Genomic DNA, 24,628 nt, shown 5'->3' with positions numbered 1-24,628 from the left:
CTGTTGTCAATCTGAAAATTGCAGTAGCCTGTCTGCTGCGTATGGTTTTGACGCAGGGTGTAAATGGGAAAACAAAGTTTGTTTCCCCTGTTCTTCTCTTTTTGTTTTCCGACATGCAGTCAGGAGAGCAATTCATGATCTTCCATTTCCATTTCTGTGCACTTTCTAAATTTGTATGTGGGGGTGAATGACGTAATGTATTACAAAGGATTAAGTAGTCAATAGAATCCAGTCATGTAGGCTGTTAGTCCTTGTAAAGAGAAGACCTTTCTTGGTTTGTTAAGTGAATAGCATACTTGTGTAATGGAGATGGTCTATATGCAGTGGTCCCCTTTATCAAATATGCATGGACAGTGTAATGCAACATTTATGCCTCTTACTCGTGTAAGCAACAGCATCACAATGGCAGCTGTCTGTTGGCTGTAATGTCTTTTTATTTAGTAGCTTACATTTAGATTTGCACATATCAGGTGCCCAAAAAAATGTTTTTTCCCTCTCCACTTCTCTACTAGGATCGGGCACGAATTACATGCAGTGTAACAAGCTGTTACTGTTATCAGTGACATTGTCACCCTAGCCCTGCCGCAGTAAAATGGTGAATCTTGACGTAGTGCTTATGCAGCTGCAACAACACCAAGCACAAAACTGAGCAGCACAAACACATGTGGTAGAATGCACTTTGCACACACCTGGGGCACTGAAATGCCGTGGCTTCACGGAGCAGTGCCTGGGAGTGGGAGTGGCAGAGCTCGTTTATTCCGAGGGGCTCTGTGATGATTATGAGCAGCATGCTGGCTGCAGGTGACGTGGGCTCTCGTCTGCACCTGGCCCTGAGCTGTCAGCTCTGGATCCCCGGTGCGGGCAGAAGCTGCCCAGATTGTGAATGTTGCTAACGCTGCGGTTTGTGGTCGACCATGAGGGACTTTCGGTTCTAATCAGCCGCCTCCCTCCTACTCCACCAACACACGGCACTCAAAACAGGATGAGTGCTTGACACCTCTTCCTGAAAAGGAAAGAAAATCTTCCAGAGTGTAAAAATAAAGATCAGACGAGAACTTCCCACGGGTATTTCTGTAGGTTTTTTTTTTAAAGGAAATGCAGTTTCCTCTTTTCCTCCCTCGATAGCCTGACTTCTGCTTCTGGCTGTGCTGCCCGCCCCCCCGTTAGCCGTGTGAGTTACAGAATAGAAATCGAGCCAGTGGTGCTGAAGAGAGACCTCGATGACTTCCTGAAAGCAGGCGGCCCGTAGTGGGCTAAGCAGCCTTGACCTGAGATCGTTGCGCAATCGGACGAGATAAGGTACAAGCAAGGCAAGGCCAAGCTAAGAATGAACAGCAGGTTGAAATCCGCTAGCTGTGACTTCCAGGGCCTGACACAGACGCTCAAGTGGCTGGCTGGCATTTATGTCAAGGAGCTGTGGAAGTATTCTGGGAGAACTGCGCCTTTACATTTAATGGATGTTACTTGTAAAGCTGTTGGGAGGGGAAGGGTACTTTAGGGTTCATTTTTCTGATTTTAACTGAAGTACAAAATTCGGAAAATGGACTTTAAGGTCACTGATCTGGAAGCTGATGTTTTTCGCAATATCGATTATGACAGCCCATGTCACGAACCAGCTAGTGAGGCTGTTCGTTCCTCATTTGTGTACTAAATGACGGGGTGATTTCTGCTGCTCGGCTCTGCAGTCCTCCAGTGTCACTCAGAATTATCCTTGAAGCATGTCGGGCGCTGCTGTTTGGTCAGATATTTCATTTGACTAATGCGCTTTCCTGTGATCAGTTTGGAAGGAGAGAACGGGAGACTTGGCTTTTTCAGGGTAACAGAGCCCAGCCATTTTGAAATAAGCAGGCTTGTCATGCATGAGATATAGAGTACAAAAGAAACTCATCACATGACTGCACCAAATTCCCGATTGGGAATATGGAAATCTCAATCGGGGAAAATGGCAAGCATTTTGTGTAGCAAGTACATTAACATCTTATTTAATAGATGTGATAGTTAAATTTATCATGTTGATTAACTTTGCTGTGAAAGCCACAGGCTAGGAGAGTGTACAGCTGCCACAAGAAGACGCACAAGACGCATGACTGCGATGCTTGTGTGCGCCAGTTAGGATCGTGTCCCATCCCTCTCGTGGAGCCTGGTCACTGCCCTCCAAGCCCTAGATCTCACATCATCCCAGCTCATCCCAGAGACGTAAAACAGCACTTAATCCTGGTGAGCTGGGCCTCCACAGGGATGAGGAGGATGTGTGGTGTCCTTCTGGGATGCTGTCCCATCGGGATGGGCCCACCGGAGGGGCAGCCAGGGAGGTCCCAGGACTTGATCAGTCCTGGCGCCGTGCAGTCATGCTACCATTGACCACTGCAGGGAGAGATCTGTAGACACTAGACACTCCTGGTATCTTGTTCCACACCACCGCCACCCTTTGTGTAGTCACATCCGCATGGGGTAGTTCTGCCTTGAGGAGTGTGCTAGTCTTGACTCGGCTGTTATCCACGTAGCCGGTATTGGGAAAAGGTCATTTCCAAAGGCTTGGAATGTGTTCCCACCCGTGCCCATTTTAATACACTAGGGCTCTGTCTGTTTATGCCCTTGTGAGCATTATTGTCTGTTTTTGTTTTATTCTTCGCGTGCGTTTCTTTCCTTTCAGCACTAAAGAGGTTAAGACACCGCAGCTGGGGTTACTTCTTAAGCGTGTCCACAGGAGAAAAGGGCCCGCGGTCCTCAGCCAGCACAGCTCACCGTCCCTTCTCCTTGTCCTTGTTTCAGTACGGGGAGGAAGAGGTCTATTCTGACCGCCTGGATGCGGACTTTCCCGACATTGACCTCTCCCAGCTGGACGCCAGCGACTTCGACTCGGTCAACTGCCTCAGTGAGTTACAATGGTGCAACGACCAGTCAGATGCCTCCCCAGCCTCCAGCTGCTATAGCTCGGGGGACCCCGAGCTCTTTGAGGTAAGCTTGCCACGGGGGAGTCCCCCCCAATCCGGGATATCAGCCAGCGAGTTCCTGGGACGCATCTCTCTAGTAATGTCCCATAATGCAGGTGCAGCTGCAAGAGTAATGTCTGTCAATTACTCCCCCTGTTGTACGGAGAGCTGAAAGCATCAGTACATCAGAGGAAATATGACAAAAGCACTTGACGCTAACAAGTCAGCAGTTTAAGCAGAATAATTATTTTCAAGGGTGTGGCTTTGATGAAAGGGAACGAAGGGGATTTTGGGCTTTCTGTCTGTGGGTGCTTGAAACTCTCCAGTGGGAGAAAGGTGTTCTTTTAACAGACATGAGTGCACCACAGTGGCACTGCTGTTGTTGCTGCAGTTAGTTAGTTGCTGCAGTAAGAATGCTTTGCCTGTCTTCGTTATAAATCATTCATTTACCGAAGACTTTTCAGCGGGAATGGGGAGTTGCCTTCAGCTGATGCAGCTAGGAGCCGTTACACGAGCTCCAGCCCACGTATTGGTTAAGAAACGCGCAGCGCCACGATCAGTGCTTCAGTGCAGGATGTCTTTTTGCGTGTGGCTTTTCATTCACTGATGTCAGCCTCTAGTTTTCAACTTTTCATTATATTATGGCCATAGATGAGTGGGGTTTGAATAAGGGATGTTCCCTGATGTATTCATTACGTTCTGGCTTAAGAGCTGTTCAGCTCAAGGCCCAGTGCAATTAGCCTTTAGCAGGGCAAAACAATTTAAGGAAGGCTCTGTTCCTTTTATGGGAGCCAGTTCATTTTATCTGCTGAATTTTAAAAGCACTGACTGGGATAAAAAATAAAAGCAGTTTATTGCTCACCGTTTTACCTGCCTTTTTAGACTGAAAGCTTACTTTTTTGGTGAAGTGATGTCTGCTACGTACCTTGGAAAACAGCACTTCCTAATCCTGGCACTTGGGATCTTATTGTTTCCTGGGATTTTTTCCAGCTAAACCTGATCGTTAATTAAAGCAATTCCTAATTGAATTAAAAATTATTAGCTAAGCTAGGCCCTTTTTCAGTTCCTAAAAGTTGCATATTTCATGTTGTGCATGCATCTTTAATTCTTAAAACATTTACATGTACAGTTGGTTGCAGCGTCTCGTGTTTTAGGTAAATTTGCGAGTCTAGCAAAAGTTTGGTAAATGAGCACGCAGAAACATAGAGCTGTAATTGAATGTAATTGTCTCATTTACACTTGAACTGGATGTTTTTCTTTCCTGTGTGAGATGTAACGAAGTTCAATGCACAGAAGGAAAACATCTGCACCACACTGAGGTTTGTTTTGCTTGCTGGCATTTAATTTAAGAATCGAATCAACTTTAAATCCAGTAAAAGGCAGGAAGATAAGAAAACTAAACTAGATCTTGACGTTTTAGAACAGCCAGGCTTACACTCAGTGGAAGTAGAAGTGCTTTTGGCTATAAAATAGTGCACCTGATGCATGTTTGTTTACCGTGCTTAGCACCGTGTTTAGCGGTGGATAATATGGAGCTGCGGTGAATGGTTAGGTGTTAAAAGAGCCTGACATTATGGATTTTTGTTTGCTGTGCTGCTAGACGTGGGATTTGGGGAGTGACTATAATCCAGGGCAGTATTTTATTGAAGCATTGTTCCATGAGCGCTGAATGAGCACCTCACTATTAGAGTGCACGATGCTGAAAACGGGAATCCGAAAAAGAGATTAACTTAAAAGAGAAAGTGCTCGTGTGTTACTAGCTCCCATGGCAGCATGCGGGGCACTGAATTGTTGTGTTGCAGGGGACTAAACCCTATTTTAAAGAACCTTGATACCCACGATTGCGAGACGCTGATGGACGTGGAGTGGTCTGACTCGCGTGTTCTCTGCTGCCCCCTGCAGATAGAAGACGAAAATGCGGCGCTGCTGGCCGCTCTCACAGACAGCCTTGACGGGATGGTGGACGAGGTGGGGGGGCTGTCTGGGTTCCCCTCGCTGGGGGAGGGGGGAGAGGGGGAGGAGGACCTCCCCTTGGAAAGTGACCCCTTCCCAGCCCCCCCTAGCCCAGAGACAGAAGACCCGTCTCTAGTAAGAACCCTTCCTTCCTGTTTAAGGTGGATTTGGATGGGCCTCTGACTACCCCACAGCATGGGTATGATAGGCAACAAAGGTCTGAATTTTTTCTCATTTTGGGTTTTCCCATTCTTGTAGATATCACTCTAACAGAGCCCTTTTTTTGCAGGCATGTTTACCGGATCACCCTTTCCCTTTCCCCCTGTAGCGGAAAGGCCTGCCAGCGGCCCCCTGCACTGTGAGCGTCTGTCTCTCTCTCTCTTTTTCCCCTCCTTGTCTGTCTCGGAGAGTGACGCTTTTGCCTCCTCAGCTTCTCCCTGCTGGCTTCCGCGAGCTGCTCTGGCCAGTGTCCCACCCCTGGGCTCCCTGCTCCCACCTCTGCCCCAGTCCCCTGGTTCCCTCAGCAAACAGGCCTTCTTCAGAGCCTCTGTTTTCCACTCACCTGCTCATCGCAGTTCTCCAGAGGCAGATCTGTCGTTATCAGTCCCGCAGCCCTGCACCATGTTTATTCGCACCTAATTCTCCTAATTGTCGTAGCAGCAGCGCTTCAGATGGAAATTTAGTCCGGCTGTGAAGCAGTGGGGGGTGGGAGGTGGTGATGAAATAGATCTGGGTGAGGAGTGAGACGGCCCTCAGACACAAACAGCAGAGCGCCGAGCGTGGTAAAGTGTGTCCTGTCCCAATGGGACACTGGCCTCCAAGCTCTGCTTCCCAGCCTCAGTTAATTCGCCTTCTTTTACAGATCGGTGTTTGATTAGTTCGTCCGACAGTGTGTGTAGAGGGTGACTAACACCATTCAGCCCAGTGTGTGTTACTGTTAATTGCTTCACCGGTGGCAGCTCGTTACCTTCTGTCCTCCACCCCACCCAGAGAAAAATCAAGGAACCACTTTTATCAAGTACTATCGCTTAGTGTTGATATAGGAGAATCAAGATTTACTTTACACAAAATGTTTGGTTAGATTTCAGGCTCTGATGTTATTAAGGAGGCTGATCATATCATGGGTTAGTAACTATTACAAACACAGCTTTCCTTCCCGTTTTGCATGTGAAAGCAGAGCTGTTTTTGTTATATTATTGGCTGAAATAACTGATTATTGGATCTCTAGGTATAACGATAGCTTGTAACTTTTCACTATAGGATGATGAAAGGTTCCTACACTATACAAATATACTGCCTGGTGCTCTGATATGTGCCAGTGTGTCATACCATAGTATATCAGCCCCTTTGGACCTCCAGCTAGACGAGAAGACGGCTCTCACTAGATTCTGTTCAGTGCAATGCCAATTCCACATTTTAAATGAGAAGCACAGATGCAGGAATCCAGCTCTGTATCGCAGAGCTTGGGCAGTTATTTCATGAACTGCGCACACATTACTGTTTGACACAATTCTTCATGTGTTTTAGTTCACACTTCCAGTTTTATTTTTGTACTCCTCAGGCAGGTGTAGATGGAATCAGACCTGGTTTGGATACCTCATTAATGTGATTTTTTTGTGCAATTATTAGAAAAATCAATTTGCCAATTGGTAAAGCACCTTCAGATTGGCTTCTGGGAAACGTCAGACCATGTCAGAAAAAAACCTTCTGGAAATTCTGACTTATTCAATCAGTCAGTCCTAGGAAATGACTAGTCCTGACTTTTCTGAAACACCCTCCAAACTCTGCTGAACAGTAGCTGACAGAAAGGAAAAATGGATTCAGTTCATTTCACTTGAAGGCTGTGCAGCTTATTGATGAATGGCGATGGCCAAAAAAGAAAAAAAAAGTCACATCTCATGAATAGCTGATGCAGAGCACACCTAGGGAATCACACTGTCAATACGAGGCAGCAGTTGTGTGCTCTCCTGTGTTTTTCCACTTACATTGTCTTGCCTTTTTTGTTGCCATTCAGACCAGACTTTAATTTGATTTATTACGAAAGCTTCCTGATGTTTTCTTCTGCTGTCACATGAGCAATTACCTGTTTTTAATCCAGCCATGAGCACTGGACTTAATTCATTGCACGTCAGAGGTAGCACTGTGCATTTAGGAAAAGCAGTGGCACTGTGGTCATGTACAGTACCATCCAGTCAAAGGGTCTAATTGGAAAGTGTGTGGCACACACAGTATTTTGCAGTGTTTTTTCTTGTCTTCTGACTCTAAAACCACTCCTGTGGTGACAGGAGTTCAAAATTCTAGGTACCTTAGCAATTTTCCTTTCCTCAAATGCAGTAAGTAATTGCATAATGTAGTTTTGGCCATTTGTAAATCATTTTTGGGTGTTGCATCACTGGCGTTTGCTGTGGTTAAGAAGTGACCTCGCCGTTTTCTCAATTTGAGATTTTACTCAATCTCTGCATTTTCTCACTGTGTGTGGCGGTTGTGCAAGCATTTACTCCATGACAAGCCGGTTACTGTGAGAAGAAGCGCATTGCACACCCAGCATCTGGGACCGCTTGCACACAGAAGCTCCAGACAGGATCTCACATGTGACAAACTCCTGCTCCACTCTAGCGTTTCTGGAGTGACTGAATGATTAAATGGAGTTTTTAATGAAGGTTTGGGAAGATCTCTTTCAGCTCTGCTGCTTTAACTCCTAATCTTGCATGGCTGCACTGGAAAACTCTCATTGCCACAATGAGCTCTTCCATTCCAGTCTTTCTCCTCCTCCTCTGCTCCTCTGCCCCTTGTTAACTCCTCACTCTGCTGGGGGTCCTGACTTCCTGTCCTGTGGCCAGGTGGTTAAGCCCCAGCAAAGTGGGTTAAGGGAAAGCTGCTTATGTCTAACTTCTTGATACACATTCCCAAGCGCATTTTCTTGTGGTGTGTTATGCCCACGTGAAGTCTGTTCGTTTTGAACTGATGAACTTTGAGCTCATGAGCATCTTCTGGCTCAGCCAGCGGAGGGCGGCTCGTTCGGAGAGCGGGCCCAGCCCCGTGACCCGACCACCGCGTGTCTGAGCCGCTTGTCCCCAGGGCTTGCGCTGCAGGGTGGGCTGGGAAGAGGGTCTCTCTGTGGACACTGCCTCCTGGCTCACAGAGACGGAAGCTGGCTGGGTGATGCCGGAGGAGCGCGGGGTCAGAGGCGCTCAGTCCTAGAGCGGCTGGAGCTCCCACGTTCACTGGGTAGATGATCAAAAAAGAACTGGCGAACCTGAATTGAGCACCAACAGAACAAGCGTGTTTTTCCTCCGTTATATGTTTTGTGTGCCGCATACTTTCCAGTGACTGAATGGTACATGACCACAATGCCACTGCTTTTCCGAAGTCCCTCTGATGTGCAGTGAATTACGTCCAGGGCTCATGGCTGGATTAAACACAGGAAAACATCAGGAAGCTTTCGTGATTTCAAGATCATCCTTGAATTCACTTTATTTAGTCAGGTTCAGAGGGAGAAATCAGTCAGCATTAGGGTGACCATACTTTCCAGTTTTTCCCGGGTTTCCTTTTTGGTTCTTATAAATCTCTGTGTAGGAAGAATTATTTTCAAATATCTTAAGACGTCCGTGATTTTTCCCTTATTCCCCCCCCCCCCCAATGTTTGCTATGCGAAGCGGCTGCTGGGATTGGGAGAGTGGCGATCATTCGTGAGGGAAACTGTGTGCTGATTGTAGTCGTAGACCTGCCTTGTTCACCCCCCTGTTCGGTTTTCATTCTTAACTTTGTCTGATTTTTCCAAAGCACCCACCTCAGGCTCAGCCACGGTGCGAATTTCAGGGAGAGGACTTGTATAAAGAGGTGCAGTAAAATTCGAATAATTAAAGTAAACCACTGATTTTTGAGGCCATATAACTGTTTGTTATTTTGCAGATATTAATATAGAAATGTGTATATGTAACACATATTATAGCATTAATACAACACCTTTTTAATCGATATTGGTACAAATCCCGTCTCCCCCCTCATGATGGAGAGGATATTCAGATCTGGTAGCCCTAGTCAGTACAAGGGAGGGCAACAAAGATTCAATCTGATACCCGCATCTTTTGAAAGAGTTCAGTGTGCTACACTGTGGAACTGTCAGCTTTCAGCAGGAGGCAAACAAGTTACGACGTGTCAGACACTAGATTAAAAGACCTCTGTTTTCATTACTGTAACTGCTGTGCTAAAAGACGAGCATCACAAAGTGAAACTGCTGCTTCTAGCTTCCAGTGCTAAAATGCCATTGCTAGCACGCTGGTTTGCAAACAGCTACATCCTGAAGCAAATGAACAAAATCAGACCAAGTTAAACCCACCAATTGGCTATTAGGTATTGTGCGATTACAGTTAAAATAAATAACATAATGGTCTTAAGAATTATTGGCATCCTTGATGAATAAAAAAAATAGTATTACTCAATTGAAAATATTAGTTTTGAAATAATTGAGAATAAATTATCTTGTTTTTCCATTTTGGGGGCATAAAATATAGCTGTTGTTGCTGTTTTTCTTTATCAAGGGTGCCAATAATGATGGAGCCCACAGTATCTAAATTAAAGAATCATAATCTATGTTATAATATATCAATAATAAATTATTAGAGAATACATAATAATATTTCTTTTCATCCCAGTCAGTTACATGGGTAGGAGTGGAGCCATATCACCCCCACTGAAGCTCAGCCCCAGCCAGGCCACTCCGCACCAGCAGCCGCACTGCACTGCAGACCAGGGGGAGGACTGAGAAGCTGCTTCCCCAGATGAAATAGCGGGGAACTGCTGTGGAGGCCAGATTATTCATTAGCCAGAACACCAAGATTTAATACCCCTGATCTTACAAAGACAGCCAAGCAGTCATCTAAAAGAAGGATACAGCTGGACAGTGTAGGAGAGATCACCGCCCTACAGGGCCAACAGCACCAAATTATTTTTTATTAAATTGAATTAACTTTTATTTCCCCTAAGGGACTCTTTATCCCTCAAGAGATCATAAGCTTCTAACATACACAACAATAATACAATTCAACAACGGTACAATACTATAATACAAAACAACATCACTCGATCAGAACTCTTCCAGAACCATAAGTCTAAAAAAACAGGCAATTAGTTTGTAAAGAGACTAAAAGCAGCATCAATGATAATAAGATCCCTGCCTGCAAACATTTTTTTCATTGTTCAGCAACTGAATGCTTTATGGTTCCAGTATCGCTAATGCACGCATGTACATTATAAAAGAAAACATCTGTTCACTGCAGTGCTTTAAGCTACAAGGTGCTGAGTAATATAAGGAATATGAATGAATGAAAGAGGTCTGCGTGGACACATTGACCTCATCATCATTTTTAAACTGAAGTCCAAATAGATAGCTCTTGTTGCACAGTGAAGAACCAGATCCAAACAAAAGTAGCATGCAAACAAGAATTACAGTATGCTTTTCAACACGAGAGGTTTTCATCAGTTGACTTAATATATAGGTATTTATGTAAAAAGCCAGTTCCTTGGTGCTTGCTTGTGTAATTCATCTGTTTGCCAAAGATCTGCTGCCCTGTGTTGTCCTGTAAAAAGCACTGGCAGAAAAAATCTAACTCAGCAGAAAAGGAAATTATGGAGAACAGTTGTTGAGAAAGAATCCAAAAGCTGTCAAAAAATAAGAACAGTATGTTATGTTTAGAAGGTCTCTCTCCATTGGGCTAAATCATTTAAAAAGTTCGGCAAAACTAGGGTTAAGGAAACATTTAATTGGTCATCTCTTCAGTGACTCTGAATGAGCTTAATGGAAAGAAATTAAATGTTTTTTTTTTAAAAAAACCTCTGAAATGACATCCAGGAGCATAAAGAAAAAAAACTCAGTACTTTCAGAGTGCCAGTGTGTCTGGGTGTTTGACGAATGCCACTGACATTAGCATAATAATAACAGTTAGTCCCAGGGCTCATTTACTGCCGGTGGCCTTGGTGGTGCGCAGCAGTGCAGGGCTGAAGCAGCTCAAACTCAGCTCACAGTGTTCATACTGTACATACAGACACACACAGGCGGGGACAGGAAGCTGTCAGGGTCAGAAGTGCTGTATACAGTAGCCTCTGTAACCTCACAGTGCTCCTACACCCCCTTATAACTGAAGACTAATGAAGGAAAGAGATCACTGTAAGTGACTAATTTTGTTTCCTCTTTCGTTAGTGCAGTACCTCTTTATACTGCGCCCTACCACCCCATCACACACAAAAATCATGCTCTTGGCCTTTCATTTTGCTGTCTCAGACAAGGGATATTTGACACTGGCTTGTGGCTCCACCTTGAGTCCTTTTTCTGCATCTGGGTTTCTCTCCCACTGCTAGGAGCAGGCGACAAGACTGTTCTGTTGAGAACAAGGGGTGTATTGAGTAGAGAAACCCAGGAAACAGCAGACTGAAACACAGCCTTTCATCTGGGGGAGGCTGGACTCTGCCAAACCAGTTTGTACACTGAGCTGGAAACTAGAACACCCTTCAGATTTTATTCAGGCGATATTGAGAGGCATCATTGACCAGATTGCCAAATTGGCACATGTATGAAATTTTTGTGTTTTCTTTTTCCCTTTCCTCCTCTTTATTTTCACTGTTCATTGTGATCGCCGAAATAATCTTAGTGCTGTTAAGCAATTTGCCGGGTTGGAATGTGTCAACAGAATCACATAAGCAGATCTGATTTAGCTGTGTCTGCACCAGGCTGGAGACAGCACTAACCCTTTCACATAACTGTTTAATCTGTGCAGGGAGACATTCAGCTGTGAACAGAAGGAGACAGGGAGCTGTAAAGAAACACCTTTTCATAATAATCTGTATCATGTCACCTCTGCTGTCTGGAATCCTGTGATAGGGGAACCATTTGTTTCTGATGATACAGTCTTCTATATGATATTGCAGTTTTTATATCATTTATAATAATATTTAATCTAAGGAGACATTTAGAGATGGCGTAAATGGGAATCTTAAAATTTTTAAGCAGGTGTTTTAAAAAGTAAAAACATCTACTGTCTGCAGCAGTGAAGGTTTAATGATCTGACAAAGCAGAAGCCATGTTGTCCAGGAATCAGTAGTTTTTTCATTTGCTCTTTCAAAACCAGGCTCTTTGAAGCTGATTTTCAGGTTCTTGATATAGAAAAAAAATGTTCTGGTAAATAGTTTGCTTTATAAGACCTCATCTTTAAAAAAAAAAAAAACATCTTGGCTGTAGCTTCTTCTAAAGTGATCTTGTAGAGCGTAGCAGTGAGAGTGACGACTTCAAGCGGAAAGTTAACCTTCGAAGAGCCTGGTGTTCGGAGGAGTGGGTCGCAGTGTTACTTGTGTCCGAGATGTCGTATGTGGAGGGAGGGGTGGCTGGCTGGATAGGTGTGGGTTGTTTTGATGTAGTGCTTTGTGTGGCTGGAGAGCTCTATGTGTGAATTACAGTTGTTCCCCCAACTTCTCCACGCAGCTAAAGAAGCTCCTGCTCTGCCCCACCAACGTGCCTGTCAGCTATGAAATGCACAATCAAGGCACCACACATCGCCATAGCAACGGACACCCCAACCTCAAGCCCCAGAGGCCTTCAGTAAAGGTAATAAAAACGCCTCTTCGGCTTTGCCGAGGCCAGAGCTGTAACATACCTCGTGAAAGCGAGCGCTGGAGCGTTACGGGTAGCCGGTGTTCCTAGCCCTGCCTATGGCCAGCACAATGTGATGAGTAGCAGTTACTGAGAAGGAATAGTAAATCATCATCATCATCATCATCATCCTCACCACGCTCACAGACGCACGGCTTGTCTGCTTCTGTGCCCCCCAGCCTGCTAGCGGTCAAGAGCGGAAGCCCAGACTCCGGCGTCCACAGGGCCGCACGTGCACCGAGCTGCACCGGCACTTGACCACCACCCGGGAGGCCGAGGACACGGGGGCGGAGAGCGAGTCGGAGGAAGAGGAGGAGGGGGACTCTTCCAGCGAGGGCGAGGGCGAGGCCCCGGCCGCACCCCCTTCCCCGCAGTTCAGCTCCGAGGAGGAGCTGCGCTCGGTGGTGGCGCTCGTCAAGTACATGCACACCTACTGCATCCCCTCCCGGAAGCAGCTCGGCGCGGACAGGAGGGAGCGCGAGGGCCCGGGCTCCGCCCGGAAGCTCAGGCCCGAGGGCCCGGCGGGGAGGCCGCAGCCCCCGCCGCCCTGCCCCAGGGCCGCCCCTCGAGCGGAGGGCAGCGGCGCCGGCGGCCCCCCTCGCTCCGTCTTCGCCCGCAGGAGGGAGGTGAAGGGGCACTCGCTGCTCCGGGAGCTCCTGGAGTCGGCCCGCCCCTACGACGTGAGCAAGCCTTACAGACTCCACAGTCCTCCCTACTCCCACGGCAGGGGAGCGGCGCCTCAGACCGAGCCCAAAGACTCGAGAGGCAGAGACCAGGCCCCCGCCTCTCCCCCTGCGGAGCCCGGAGCCGCCAGGTCAGCGAAGAAAACCCAAGAGGCTTCCTTCTCGGTGCGGCGGTCCAGGAGGCTCGCCTCCTTTCCCGGACGCTTCGCCAAGAAGCCCTGGGCAGCGGGGGGCCGGGGGAGGGCCGAGACGGGCCCTGCCGCCCGCCCCGGGGAGGAAGCGTCCGGCGGGAGCACTTCCTGTGAGGCGGGCAGGACGGGCCAGCGGCGGACGGCCACGCCCAGCTCGCCGTGTGGCCAGAGCGGTAAGCCTGAAGGCGCTCTTGGCTGTGAGAAAGCAGAATCTGTGATTGGCGTCCCTGTCAGCCATGTGTATGTGGTATGCACACGTATGTGGGAGAAACAATCGACACGTACACATCGATTCCTCTTTTATTAAGTATTTGTTCTTGATTGCTGTTCCGCCAGCTATAAAACAATAGTAATGTTCAGTTGGATTTATATGAGCTTTTTCATTCCATCCCAGAACACTTCATATATAGGAAGCTGCCCACATCACCACCTCTCTGGAGCGCAGCCCCCACCTGGTTGACACTCAGCAGCCCCAGTACGCAGCAGATGTAGTAGAGAGGTTTTGAAATTGTGTCACCAATTGAATAATAGCTTTAGGACCCCCTAGAGAGGAATTTCGCCAGGACACGTGGTCCAGAAGGATGAGCACCACCTACTGGTCCACCATCAACACTTACAGCTGCATCCTAGTTTCCTCATTGGTCTTCCATCCCAGTACTGAGCAGGCCCCGAGTTTCATGACAGGAAGTATTGAAGATAAATAATTTGTCTATGTGTCTCATCAGGAGAAGTTAATGCTTTATTGAGTTCTATAATAATGTAAAGATTTTTCATTATCATCCCCATTTCTTGAAAGCACAAATCAAAGATCTGATGCGCTTGAGTCAGAGGGTGAATCCACAGAGGGTGTACAATCTCCCTTGGCTACAGTATATCCATATTCTACCTTCCAATGTATAATCTTGAATTTTCATCAATATCAAGAAATAGCCATAATAACAGAGAGAAGGTGAGATTTAACCTACACTCTCTCTCTTCTGGAAATTTTGTTAAACATGGATGTTATTAAATGAACTGCAACTAATGTTTTTATTTTTCTGATTCCAGAGAAGCGTGCCTGTCTGTGTCTGCCGCTGACTCCTAAATCCACAGGGTGCGTGTCACAGGCATTAAATCATTTTATGTTTTTGGATGACATCCATAAGCTAATAAAACTGTCTATAATGAAGATTTCTAGATTCCCTCCACCCCAATGATTACTGTTATAAAGCACAAAAGGTTGCGGCTGCTGTAGAGACAAAATGTTCTTTAAAAAGGGGCAAGGGATTTCAGAACTACCCAGTGATGCAGGAAGAGACTTGCCCGTAGGCACACAGTGGGCAGACAGCTCACCTAATTAAATTACAGTTGAACGGGCTGTTTCTCCACGTCTGCACACAGGAAGTCTAAAGTGTGCAGTCTGCTGGATTTCTTTAAATGTTTTTAATTTGACCATTCTCTTTTCATTAAACTTTGGTTCTGGAAATTCAATCTCTCGAGAAGAATTGGTCTTCAAAAAATGGTTGCCACCCATTAGCTGTTAGAAGGTCAAGTAATGTAAAACAGAATAATCTGCCAACGAAGGTCCATAATTCTAAACGTCTTTTCTGAATTGTTCTATTACCCACTACAAAGACAGAGAATCCAGCATACTGTAGCTGTACTCCCTTTAAATTGTTGTTTTTTTGCGATGATGGGATCCCAACCTTTTTTCAATTTGTAATTGACTGGTTTTGACTTGTCTTCATCAATGCAAATATATACTGATAACTCTACTCTTTTCTTTCTTTGTATTCAGGGAAACACAATACGCTAACAAGCCCTTCGAACAGACACTAGGTGTGGAGCTGTGCGGCACAGCAGGTAATTTTTGCCAAGTTTTCCATTTTCCTTTCCTTCTGTTTTAAAGCCTTGCTTTACACTTTGGTGCCTTGTACTACAGTATCTCATTGAGATAGGATTGATATATATTTAACAGTGCTGGGGTATCTTCTCACAGAGCGGGTTTACAGACTTAAAGAAACAACTGCAAAAGGATAAAGAAACTCCTACTGTCGCAAAACAAATGCCCGAAATAAAAGACCCCCAGGAAAACTCAGGTTTTTCAACTTTTATGTTGTGTGCCTCTTTGGGGAAAAAAGGGCTATAATCGGAAAGCGATGGAGATTATTTTGTGACTAAGCCTCAAAGTATTTCTGTTAGTATTTCTTCTTCTAAGACATTATTAAAACATGTAGTCACAAGATTTGTCTATTATCCTTTATTTAGTTTGCTGTATTTACAGCTTATGTTAAGAAGATTTTTTACCTTATAAGGCAGGTCAGATAAAAACTGACTCTCAAACTGATGCCTTTGAAACTGACTCTCTTAAGTCTCCCAGTGACCCCAGTGTAAATGATCTGGGAAGCACAGTCTCCCAGTGACCCCAGTCTGAATGACCCAGGAAGCGCAGTCTCCCAGTGACCCCAGTCTAAATGACCCAGGAGGCACAGTCTCCCAGTGACCCCAGTCTGAATGACCCAGGAAGCGCAGTCTCCCAGTGACCCCAGTCTGAATGACCCAGGAGGCACAGTCTCCCAGTGACCCCAGTCTGAATGACCCAGGAAGCGCAGTCTCCCAGTGACCCCAGTCTGAATGACCCAGGAAGCGCAGTCTCCCAGTGACCCCAGTCTGAATGACCCAGGAAGCACAGTCTCCCAGTGACCCCAGTCTGAATGACCCAGGAAGCGCAGTCTCCCAGTGACCCCAGTCTGAATGACCCAGGAGGCACAGTCTCCCAGTAACCCCAGTCTGAATGACCCAGGAAGCGCAGTCTCCCAGTGACCCCAGTCTGAATGACCCAGGAAGCGCAGTCTCCCAGTGACCCCAGTCTGAATGACCCAGGAAGCGCAGTCTCCCAGTGACCCCAGTCTGAATGACCCAGGAAGCGCAGTCTCCCAGTGACCCCAGTCTGAATGACCCAGGAAGCGCAGTCTCCCAGTGACCCCAGTCTGAATGACCCAGGAAGCGCAGTCTCCCAGTGACGCTGGTCCAGATGTCTCCGGACTGCAGCGTTGTGTTTGCTCCCGTTTTTCAGGGCTCACACCTCCCACGACACCCCCCCACAAGCCAGTGGAGGATGACCTCTTCAAGCCCGAGGTCAAGGGGGAGTCTCCGCCGAAAGCGTCCTGGCTCCCCGCAGGGTCGGGAGGGGGCCGGCCGCCGTCGCGGAAGCTTCCGGAGCAGACGGAGCTGTACGCGCACCTGAGCAAGGCGGGCGAGGGCGCGGAGGGGGAGGAGCCGGCGGGGCAGGCCGGGAGGGCGAAGGGGGGCGGCGCTGGGCCCGGGCTGCGGACTTTCGGGGACCACGACTACTGCCTGCAGAGCGGGGCCGGGGAGGGCCGCGGCCAGCAGGCCCAGCTCGTCTCCGGGGCGCCGCCGGAGTGTTTGTACAAGCTGGGGCGCAGCAGCTCGCCGTCTCCCCAACAAGCCTTATGCCCCCACAACGCTGGGCAGAGGGCGGAGCGACCCTCCCGGCCCCCGACGCCCAGCCGGTGCGCGTCCTGCTGCCCCTGCTGCCCTTCCCACTCTCCCAGCGGAAGGCAGAGCTTCAGGTGAGAGGCGTGGGGTACGGGAGCCCAGTCTAGTGGCGTCGTCTCAGGAGACTGTGAGCGTCACGGCCGGACCTTACCGAACTTGGTTCCAGTAGGCCGCTGTGTCAGCACGTGTGGGCTGCAGAGGAACAAGTAAAGGTTTATCCCTGCTGAAAAGAGTTTTGTTGCCATCGTATGGGGCCTTCTTCAGACGTGGTCACCTGCAGCCCAAATGTTATGTTTCTTTTCTTCTCTTTTTCGGCCCGAAATAAACCTTTGCTTGTTCCATTACTGGAATGATTCTGACAGTTACGCATGATCCTCCCAGCGCAGCTCGCTATGCCAGGAATACCTGGGTTGCCAGTTTCACGTGAAAGCTTGGCCTGGGCAGATCACTGTTTGGTTTGTAAGTGTTTCCTATTGGGCTACTGCAGCGCCTGTGTGACGCAGAAAAGGCGGGTCTCTGAACCCTGTTTCGTGGTTCAGTCTGGCCAGCGGAGATCAGAGGAGGTCAATAATAAACAGTAATCAAATTAGTGCTGTATTGTACTTGCCATCATGCGAGAGAAATGTACAGATTATTCTGCTTTATTCATGCCTCTAGTTGCACACTGTTTTTAAGTTTTTGTCAGTTGTAGGCTGCGGATTACGGTTGTTTTTAAAATGGAGGAATGTTGATTTTGGTTTATTTTCTGAATTTTCCCACCCCCAAACACGAGCTTTTCTTTTTCTGTCTCCACAGCTGTGAGAATTCGGAGACGTGTCATGGAGAAAAACAGAGGAATAAAGCGAACGTAAGTTAGGATGACACTCATTCGAGACCTTTCTTTTGAATGATGTGGCATGTGGCACAAAGAGGGTGTGTTTCGCAGAGCGAGGCAGACTCAGGTACTGGATCTGGTTGCTTGACCTTATGCATCACGCAGATAATCATGCAGAGATCCGCTGCTGTACCGCTGCTGTAGAAGCATTGCAAGACTGTTGTTTTAATGAGCTCAGTAGGTTAGGCAGTTGATTTCACCATAATGACAGCTGTATGTAGGCTTGGTGACAGAATGTGTTCTGTTTATTCGGGTCCCAAACGCGGTCGTCTTTCTTTGTGATGGGGTGCTTCGGCGCCGGGGCTCTGACGGTCTCACTGGTCTTTCTCCGCCCAGGACGAGTGCCGCGTGTTCTACATTCACAACCTGCCGAGCGGCATCACGCAGACGATGCTGCGCCGGCGCTTCGAGGCTTTCGGAGAGCCGGACGAATGCAAGGTCATCATAAAAAACAAGTGAGTCCAGACCCTCCCCTCTCTGCCCCCTCGGCCCGAGGATCGCTTGGCACAGCGTGGTGCTGGCGCCCTCGGGTGCAGGGCGCGCCGCCTTTGTGTCTCCCACATACTGGGCAGGGATAGAGGCGCGATACCAGCTGTGCGCGGTGTAACAGCACGCGGTAGAGCATACCAGACACAGGAGCAGCAGGCAGAACGTGGCAGAGAGGCTTCTGCAGAAGGCCGTCCTGGATGGGCGCTGTGAGGTTCAGTAAATTGGACCTTCTTGTTCACCTGCTCAGCACACTGAACCACAGGGGTCCCTAGGGAAGGTGAACACGGGGGCCAGCCCACTGTTCTGCAGATTCAGGGGGGTTTCTGTATCCCCCTTGTCCACCTCCTGCCCTCCGGTTTCCCTTTTTGCCACAGATGTAGAATTTCAGGGGTCTCACCAGGAGACCTCAAGCAAGGGAATTCTGAAACTGGCACTGATCAGTTCATGATATATATATTTATCGCTTTTCGGCTTTCCCACGTGTCCTGAATATTCCTGACTTCACAGTTGGTGCACTTTATAGGAACCAGCCAGAATACTTCACAACCAGTGGCTGGCGCAAACTGGCCACAACAAGACTAAAGAGGCAAGCAGCATACTCCTCAATTGTGTGAGCAACTTTTCAACCTGGAGTGAATGACGGGATGTGTCGTCCATACTGATGAGCCCTGGTCCTCAGTTTCCATAGTTACACCAGTGCAGTTATCAGGAACCTTCTTTTTGTCTCTTGCCAGCGAGCGATGTGGCGTTATCACCTACCGGCAGGCTGAGGGCGGGCCAGGACCACACAGGAGACGAGAACAGTCCGGCTTCGGGGGGCTGCGCAGGTTCTGCAGGAAGCGCTACATTGACCTGGGTATGTCACTGGAAGCATGACAGGCATCTGTCATCAGGCCCATACTGTATGTCTGATTTAAAAAGAAGTCTGGGTCCTGACTGACCATGTGGGTAAACAGTGGGCTGGCTGCCCACTCCAATGACAAAGTAATTACCAGCTTACTTGCGGTGGAAAATCCAGCCCTAGATCTCGAGTATGCCATGTGAAAAAGAGTCCGTGTTTCAGTATTTTCAGCAAAATACAAATTTGAGGGGTATGTAGTTTTGTGGTCCGATGTTTTTCAAGTTTTAATCCTCCCTGCCGAGACCCTTCTGATTAAGACGCAGTGAGCTTAGGGCAGTGTTCCCCAGACTGTATTGGCTCCTGCACGATCAGCCAAGCAAGAGGGGTCTCTACCAGATGGAGAGCACCTACCACAGTGTAAGCAGAGATGAAATACGGGGGTGGCTCATCCTGGCGGTGGAAAACCTAGCACTGAAAATAACTGAGACCGCTCGAATTATTGCGCTTGTTTCCGTTCTTTGCTTCCGCTGGCGAGAGAAGGGATCCCCAGCCAGTAGTGGCCAGTGAAGCTACAGGCTGTTGTTGCTCGATGAAAAGTGAGACCCGCTGCAGAGGAATCTGTAAACACGAAACCTCTGGAACTCAGGGGGCCGGTGAAGGAGTCTGTGACTCGCAGTCGGCGGACAGGCCGGAAGAGCGCTCTCGTTTAAACTAGAGGAAATCCCAGAAGGAAATGCGGTCCTGGGAATCGGTTGCCCGCTTGTTTTTTTTTTTTGTGGCGCGCCGTTGCCGTTCCTGTTGCTGTTGCTTGCCCTGTGTGCATTAAGCATTGAGCACCGTGTTTCTCCCCAGATGAGGCCGGTCCTGGCCCGGTGAAGAGCAAATACGACGCCATGGACTTCGACACCCTGCTGAAGGAGGCACAGAAGAGCCTGCATCGCTGACAAGCCTTAAACCCAATGAAGACTCACTCGCCTCAGTACCTCAACCAGGGCACCCCTCCTAACTGTTTACGTTTTTAACTTCGGGAGGGGAAAAAAAAAACGAACAGACCTTTTCTCTGGAAACTGAGGAGGGAGGGAGGTAGAAGGAGAAGTTTACACTGAACACGAAGCTGCTTCCTGTGTGCGTGTTATCAGAATCGCCTCGGCCCCCTTTCCAGAAGAGAAACGGCGAGGGGAGGGCTCGGGCAGCGTAGCAACAGCACTCTTTCCATTGGTCGTTGTGACGTGCGTTAATGTGTGTGTGTGTGTCGATTTACTGTCGGTGGGTTCGCAGCCGCGTTCGCCGCCATGTTTGTCTTTGTGACCAAACTGCTTTGACGTAGCCAGAATTGTGGATGTAAAAAAAAACCAACCCGTGTGCATACTACAGTATAAAATAGAAAATAAAATCACAGAAAAGCAATTGACAAGTTAGAGTTTACAAGTCTTGGGGGGGAGGGGGAATAACTTCTTGTTTTGTAATTTTAGTGCTTCCTTAATTTCATCTATGCACTCGTGACAAGGTAATTGTCTGCTCTTTCAGTCCCCGTCCTCCCCCGTCTGTGGGGCTCTGTTGTCTTGGCTGCTGGTCTCCAGCAGGGGGCGCTGAGGGAGTCCCCCCCCATGGCTCTTGCTGGGACGAGCGATAATCGACTTGAGAAAAACCTGGTTGACGTTTTTTTTTGGAACAAGCAGCATCGAAGAGTACGTGTGCATACTGAAGTGGCTCTAGTCTTGGGGGGGGTTCTTCTAATATCTATAGACTGCTGCGGTCACGTGGATTGAATGAATCTAACCTTTGACGTTCAGAAATCCTGTAGATGAGGACCAGAACCAGGACAATTTTGTGTCGAAGACGACCAGTACATGAACACTAAACCAAATAGCAGAGAAATGCTTTTGTTTCTAAATGCTCCTTCACCTTTCCGCTTTCTGTCTTCAGGAGCTCTCCAGCAGCGAGGTTGTAACGGGATATTCTAGGAGCCTTTTGCCCCTGCTGCAGTCCATCTTTAGGCATTACTGTACATCGTCAGAGCTCTTTTGCGACAATAGCAGTCAGCCTCTGGATTGCTGCGTTTCCGAGAGAGAATGTTTCTTTCGTTCAGTGGCGAGAACCGGGAAAGCCAGAGATTCTAGAACTGTCCTTGCCCCCAGGAATCCAGAGGGGTTTCTCTACCTCGTTTACAGCCTGTCTCTCTCTCTGTCTTTCTGTAGCTCTTTCTTTGCCAACTCGGAGAGCACTTGCCTTGTGGCTGAACTAGCTCTGTCTGTGTGTGTGTGTGTCTGCCCGTCTCTGTGTACGGGCGCTGAGACTGCAGGGGACTCTTACTAATTTTCCAACTCGCTCGCTGTCTCCGTCTCTCCATTTTTTTAGCCTTCTGCCAGTCCTCCTGTCTCCAGATCCCAACGTGCAGTCTAGCCCTTTGTACTTGTGAGGGAGATGGGGTAAGGGGGGGGCTGTATGTGCCCCTCTGTTTTAAATTTTCCTAGCCTGCCTCCAGCCACCCCCAAAATCTTTCTCCCTCTTCCACATCTCCTCTCCTTCCACAAGGGAATGTTTACATCACATGGATTCTCCTTCTTTATTAGAACACACACTAAGTACAAAGACGCCTTATTCAGTGTTCGCAGTACCCTACTAGGAGGTGCCGTGCTGGCTTACCTTAGTAGGTTACTTATCTAAAAACTACAAGCATATTTAGTGTTATACATACTTCAAAAATGAGTGGCATCCATGTTTCGTCATGGACCACAATGTCCTGAATGAGCATTTGTACTTAGTATGTATACTACTAAATAGTGAGAGAATGTGCAGGTTTACATAATTAACCAGGTTGGAATGGCATATCTATGGTGTATATATGGAACCATGCCTAGACGTAACATGAAGTGTATTGTTGTGTACTCTATGGCTCTGTGTAAATGTATTTAATGATGGTGGTAGGTAATAATCCTAATTTAATGTAAGGGGAAGAATATGCCTATTGAATCGTGGCTTGGCCTTTCAAAACACCGGTATGAGAATGCTTTTAAACAGACATTAAACTATTGTAGTCTGTATTTTTAAACTGCAGTGGATGAGAAGTTCAAAATCGTGCTTAAAAACTCATACAATCCCAGCTGATGGCAAATGTCTTCTGCTCCAAAATCAGCCTTTTCTACTGCGGAAAGGCACAACATTTAAAAAAAAATAGTTAATTTGCTATTGAATAGCATACTGTGTATGGATTAGATGAACATGGCAATATTTGATTCACCCTGGGCCATAGAATTCCCCATTTCGGAAGGTAGAGGTTGGTGTAACAATTGTGTGTTCATCAGCTGGATAGCTACTTGTTTGATTTTTGGTCAGTTTAATGCTAATTTACGTTACTGGCACTGCTGGTATCAAATTTTAACTTAGAAGCAATTACAATGAATTCTAGGGTCTGTGCTGGTTTTGACTGAATTTTATTTTAATGAAGGTCTTGAAAGATTTGTGTAAAAGGAAAAAAAAAACACTGTTTACTTTTGCCATACCAAGGTTCAGGATGTCAGAATGTCTGAAACCTTTTTGGCATTAAAGTACCACAAAAAGGGATAAAAGTAAAAAATGTAGTAAGGAGAGCCTTAAAATAATTGAGTGAACATAAAGCTACAAATTGCTTTTATCAATACTGTATAATCTCCTTTTAAATGTCCTGTGTGTTTATAAATCACAAAATAATTAAAACTTTTAATACAGCCATATTATAAACAGTATATATACATATATATTTGTGTGTGTGTAGATAGATATATAGACGAATATATAATTTCTTACTGAAAGCTTTAATGTTGACCACTGTCTTCATTCATTTAAAAAATATTGATCATTTCAAGCATAATCATTGGTCTTTCGTGTGTGTGTGAAACAGCAAAAAGATTTCCAGACATTTTCACGGGCTGCTCAGAAAGAAAGCAATGCAAAATGTGTCAAAAAATTACTTTCTGTTCATCAGTAATCTCACCAAAAAAACTGGCCATCAGCTGACTCCTCTGAAGTCCAATCGTAACAAGGTCCAAAATCAAATTAACGTCTTTCAAACAGCGTTTTAACACCATGCGCCCCACAGCCGTGTCAAACAATGACGTACTATTTCCCCCCTAGCAGAGTTACACGGAAACGCTCCCAATTAAGATTCCAGTCAAGATCTGAGTTAATTGGATTTTGGATCCTGCCCGAGTTTCCTGTAACAGTAGCCGGTTTAGTGCGACTTCCTGTTAGGGACATGATTGATGAACGAGGTTGTTTCTTTACAGGCAAAACCGCTTGAAGGATATTCTGAGCTGTTTTTTGGTGTTAAAACTGGTTTCCTCTCTTGGAGTTTTGAATGCCTGCTGTGCGTCTCGGGTTTTTTTTTTCTGCCGTCAATCTCTGAAATCGCCGTCGGTCGTTGTTCTCAAATGTGAATCACTAAACGCCCGCGCCACTTCTTGCCGGGGCGAGTGGACTGTCCCCATGCTGGGAGAGATTCTGGTCAAGTGGTTTGTTTGTTCATATCTACTGTACATCATTTGATCATAGGTGATCATATGACCACATTTTTATCCTTGGAACATCCTTCGGAAGTACATTCGCATCAGTACTCTCTCTGTACTCAAGGTCCATGGTATGACGTGTATTATAAAGGGCATATTTTTTTACAGTTTTGTGTCTTTTCATCTAACAAGACGTTCGCAACCTGATTTTGTTTTTTTTAACATTTGTTTTGGTATACAGTATTTGACTAGTAAAAGTTTATATTTTTTACATATGTTGGTTTTTATTTTATTTTTATTCTTTATTTAAATGGCACTTAGCTGGAATGTCTTTTAATCCTGTTTCTTATCCAAATCGTGAGATTTCATACGTCTGGGAAGTGTGAAGACAAAAATGCATTTCTGTATTTTTTGAATCGTTAAAATGCTCTAGTTTCGTAGATAATTTTACCAAAATAGCTGAAATTATCTGATGTGATAAATTCTATTTTAAGTCATGTAAATAGTTTTAAAAGAAGAGAAACTGGCTTCCTTTTAAACTAAAGAAAATTTCTCTGGAGAGATTGTTTACATTATTAAACTGTAGAGATGTTGCTCATAAACTGTAAAAATAAATATATTCATTGATTTCTCCTCCAAAAAATAAAAACCTTAATGAACAACTTTAAGACTCCTTTATTGCAGGACCGTACGTGTTTCTGTGCGAGGTGATTATTTATAGCAGAGTCACAGTGCCCTTCTGGGTGTGGTCCCAGCTGAGCTCTGAATGACTTCATTAGACCAATTAATTGTATAATTAGTACAAATTAACATGGTTTCCAGGTGACTACTCCAGGACAAATTTAAAGCATTTTCTAAAACCAAGAGAACTCTTTCTTTGTAGGGCCATGCTAGGTGTTTGTATTCCATACATTGTCTGAAACTCTTTTAGTTCTCTAAGGAACAGGCTGCCACAGTACCTTTGGTGTTTAGCTGTACTGGTTAAGTAATGAGGGATTTTCATAGGAGCTCAATTTTCTGCCCAGTTTTAAAATTTCACT

General features: G+C 46.5%; 1 protein-coding gene across 1 annotated transcript in view; it reads left to right on the top strand.

Annotated features, from left to right (window-relative positions):
* ppargc1b (peroxisome proliferator-activated receptor gamma, coactivator 1 beta) overlaps positions 1 to 24,250 on the top strand; it is a 64,902-nt gene extending 40,652 nt beyond the window's left edge. Inside the window, exons 2-12 of the mRNA XM_088932422.1 lie at positions 2,773 to 2,958; positions 4,836 to 5,021; positions 12,361 to 12,483; positions 12,708 to 13,575; positions 14,450 to 14,495; positions 15,180 to 15,244; positions 16,458 to 16,974; positions 17,696 to 17,747; positions 18,111 to 18,229; positions 18,998 to 19,119; positions 19,957 to 24,250. Coding sequence (XP_088788548.1) covers positions 2,773 to 2,958; positions 4,836 to 5,021; positions 12,361 to 12,483; positions 12,708 to 13,575; positions 14,450 to 14,495; positions 15,180 to 15,244; positions 16,458 to 16,974; positions 17,696 to 17,747; positions 18,111 to 18,229; positions 18,998 to 19,119; positions 19,957 to 20,048 — 2,376 coding nt within the window. The 3' untranslated portion in view covers positions 20,049 to 24,250. The remainder of the gene's footprint in view (positions 1 to 2,772; positions 2,959 to 4,835; positions 5,022 to 12,360; positions 12,484 to 12,707; positions 13,576 to 14,449; positions 14,496 to 15,179; positions 15,245 to 16,457; positions 16,975 to 17,695; positions 17,748 to 18,110; positions 18,230 to 18,997; positions 19,120 to 19,956) is intronic.
* The last annotated feature ends 378 nt before the right edge of the window (positions 24,251 to 24,628 follow it).

The sequence above is a fragment of the Atractosteus spatula genome, chromosome 14, assembly GCF_055471065.1.
Source record: "Atractosteus spatula isolate fAtrSpa1 chromosome 14, fAtrSpa1.hap1, whole genome shotgun sequence".
In the NCBI taxonomy this organism is placed as follows: Eukaryota; Metazoa; Chordata; class Actinopteri; order Semionotiformes; family Lepisosteidae; genus Atractosteus; species Atractosteus spatula.
Note: the sequence above shows the minus strand (reverse complement) of the source record. Positions and strands in the feature narration are given on the sequence as shown.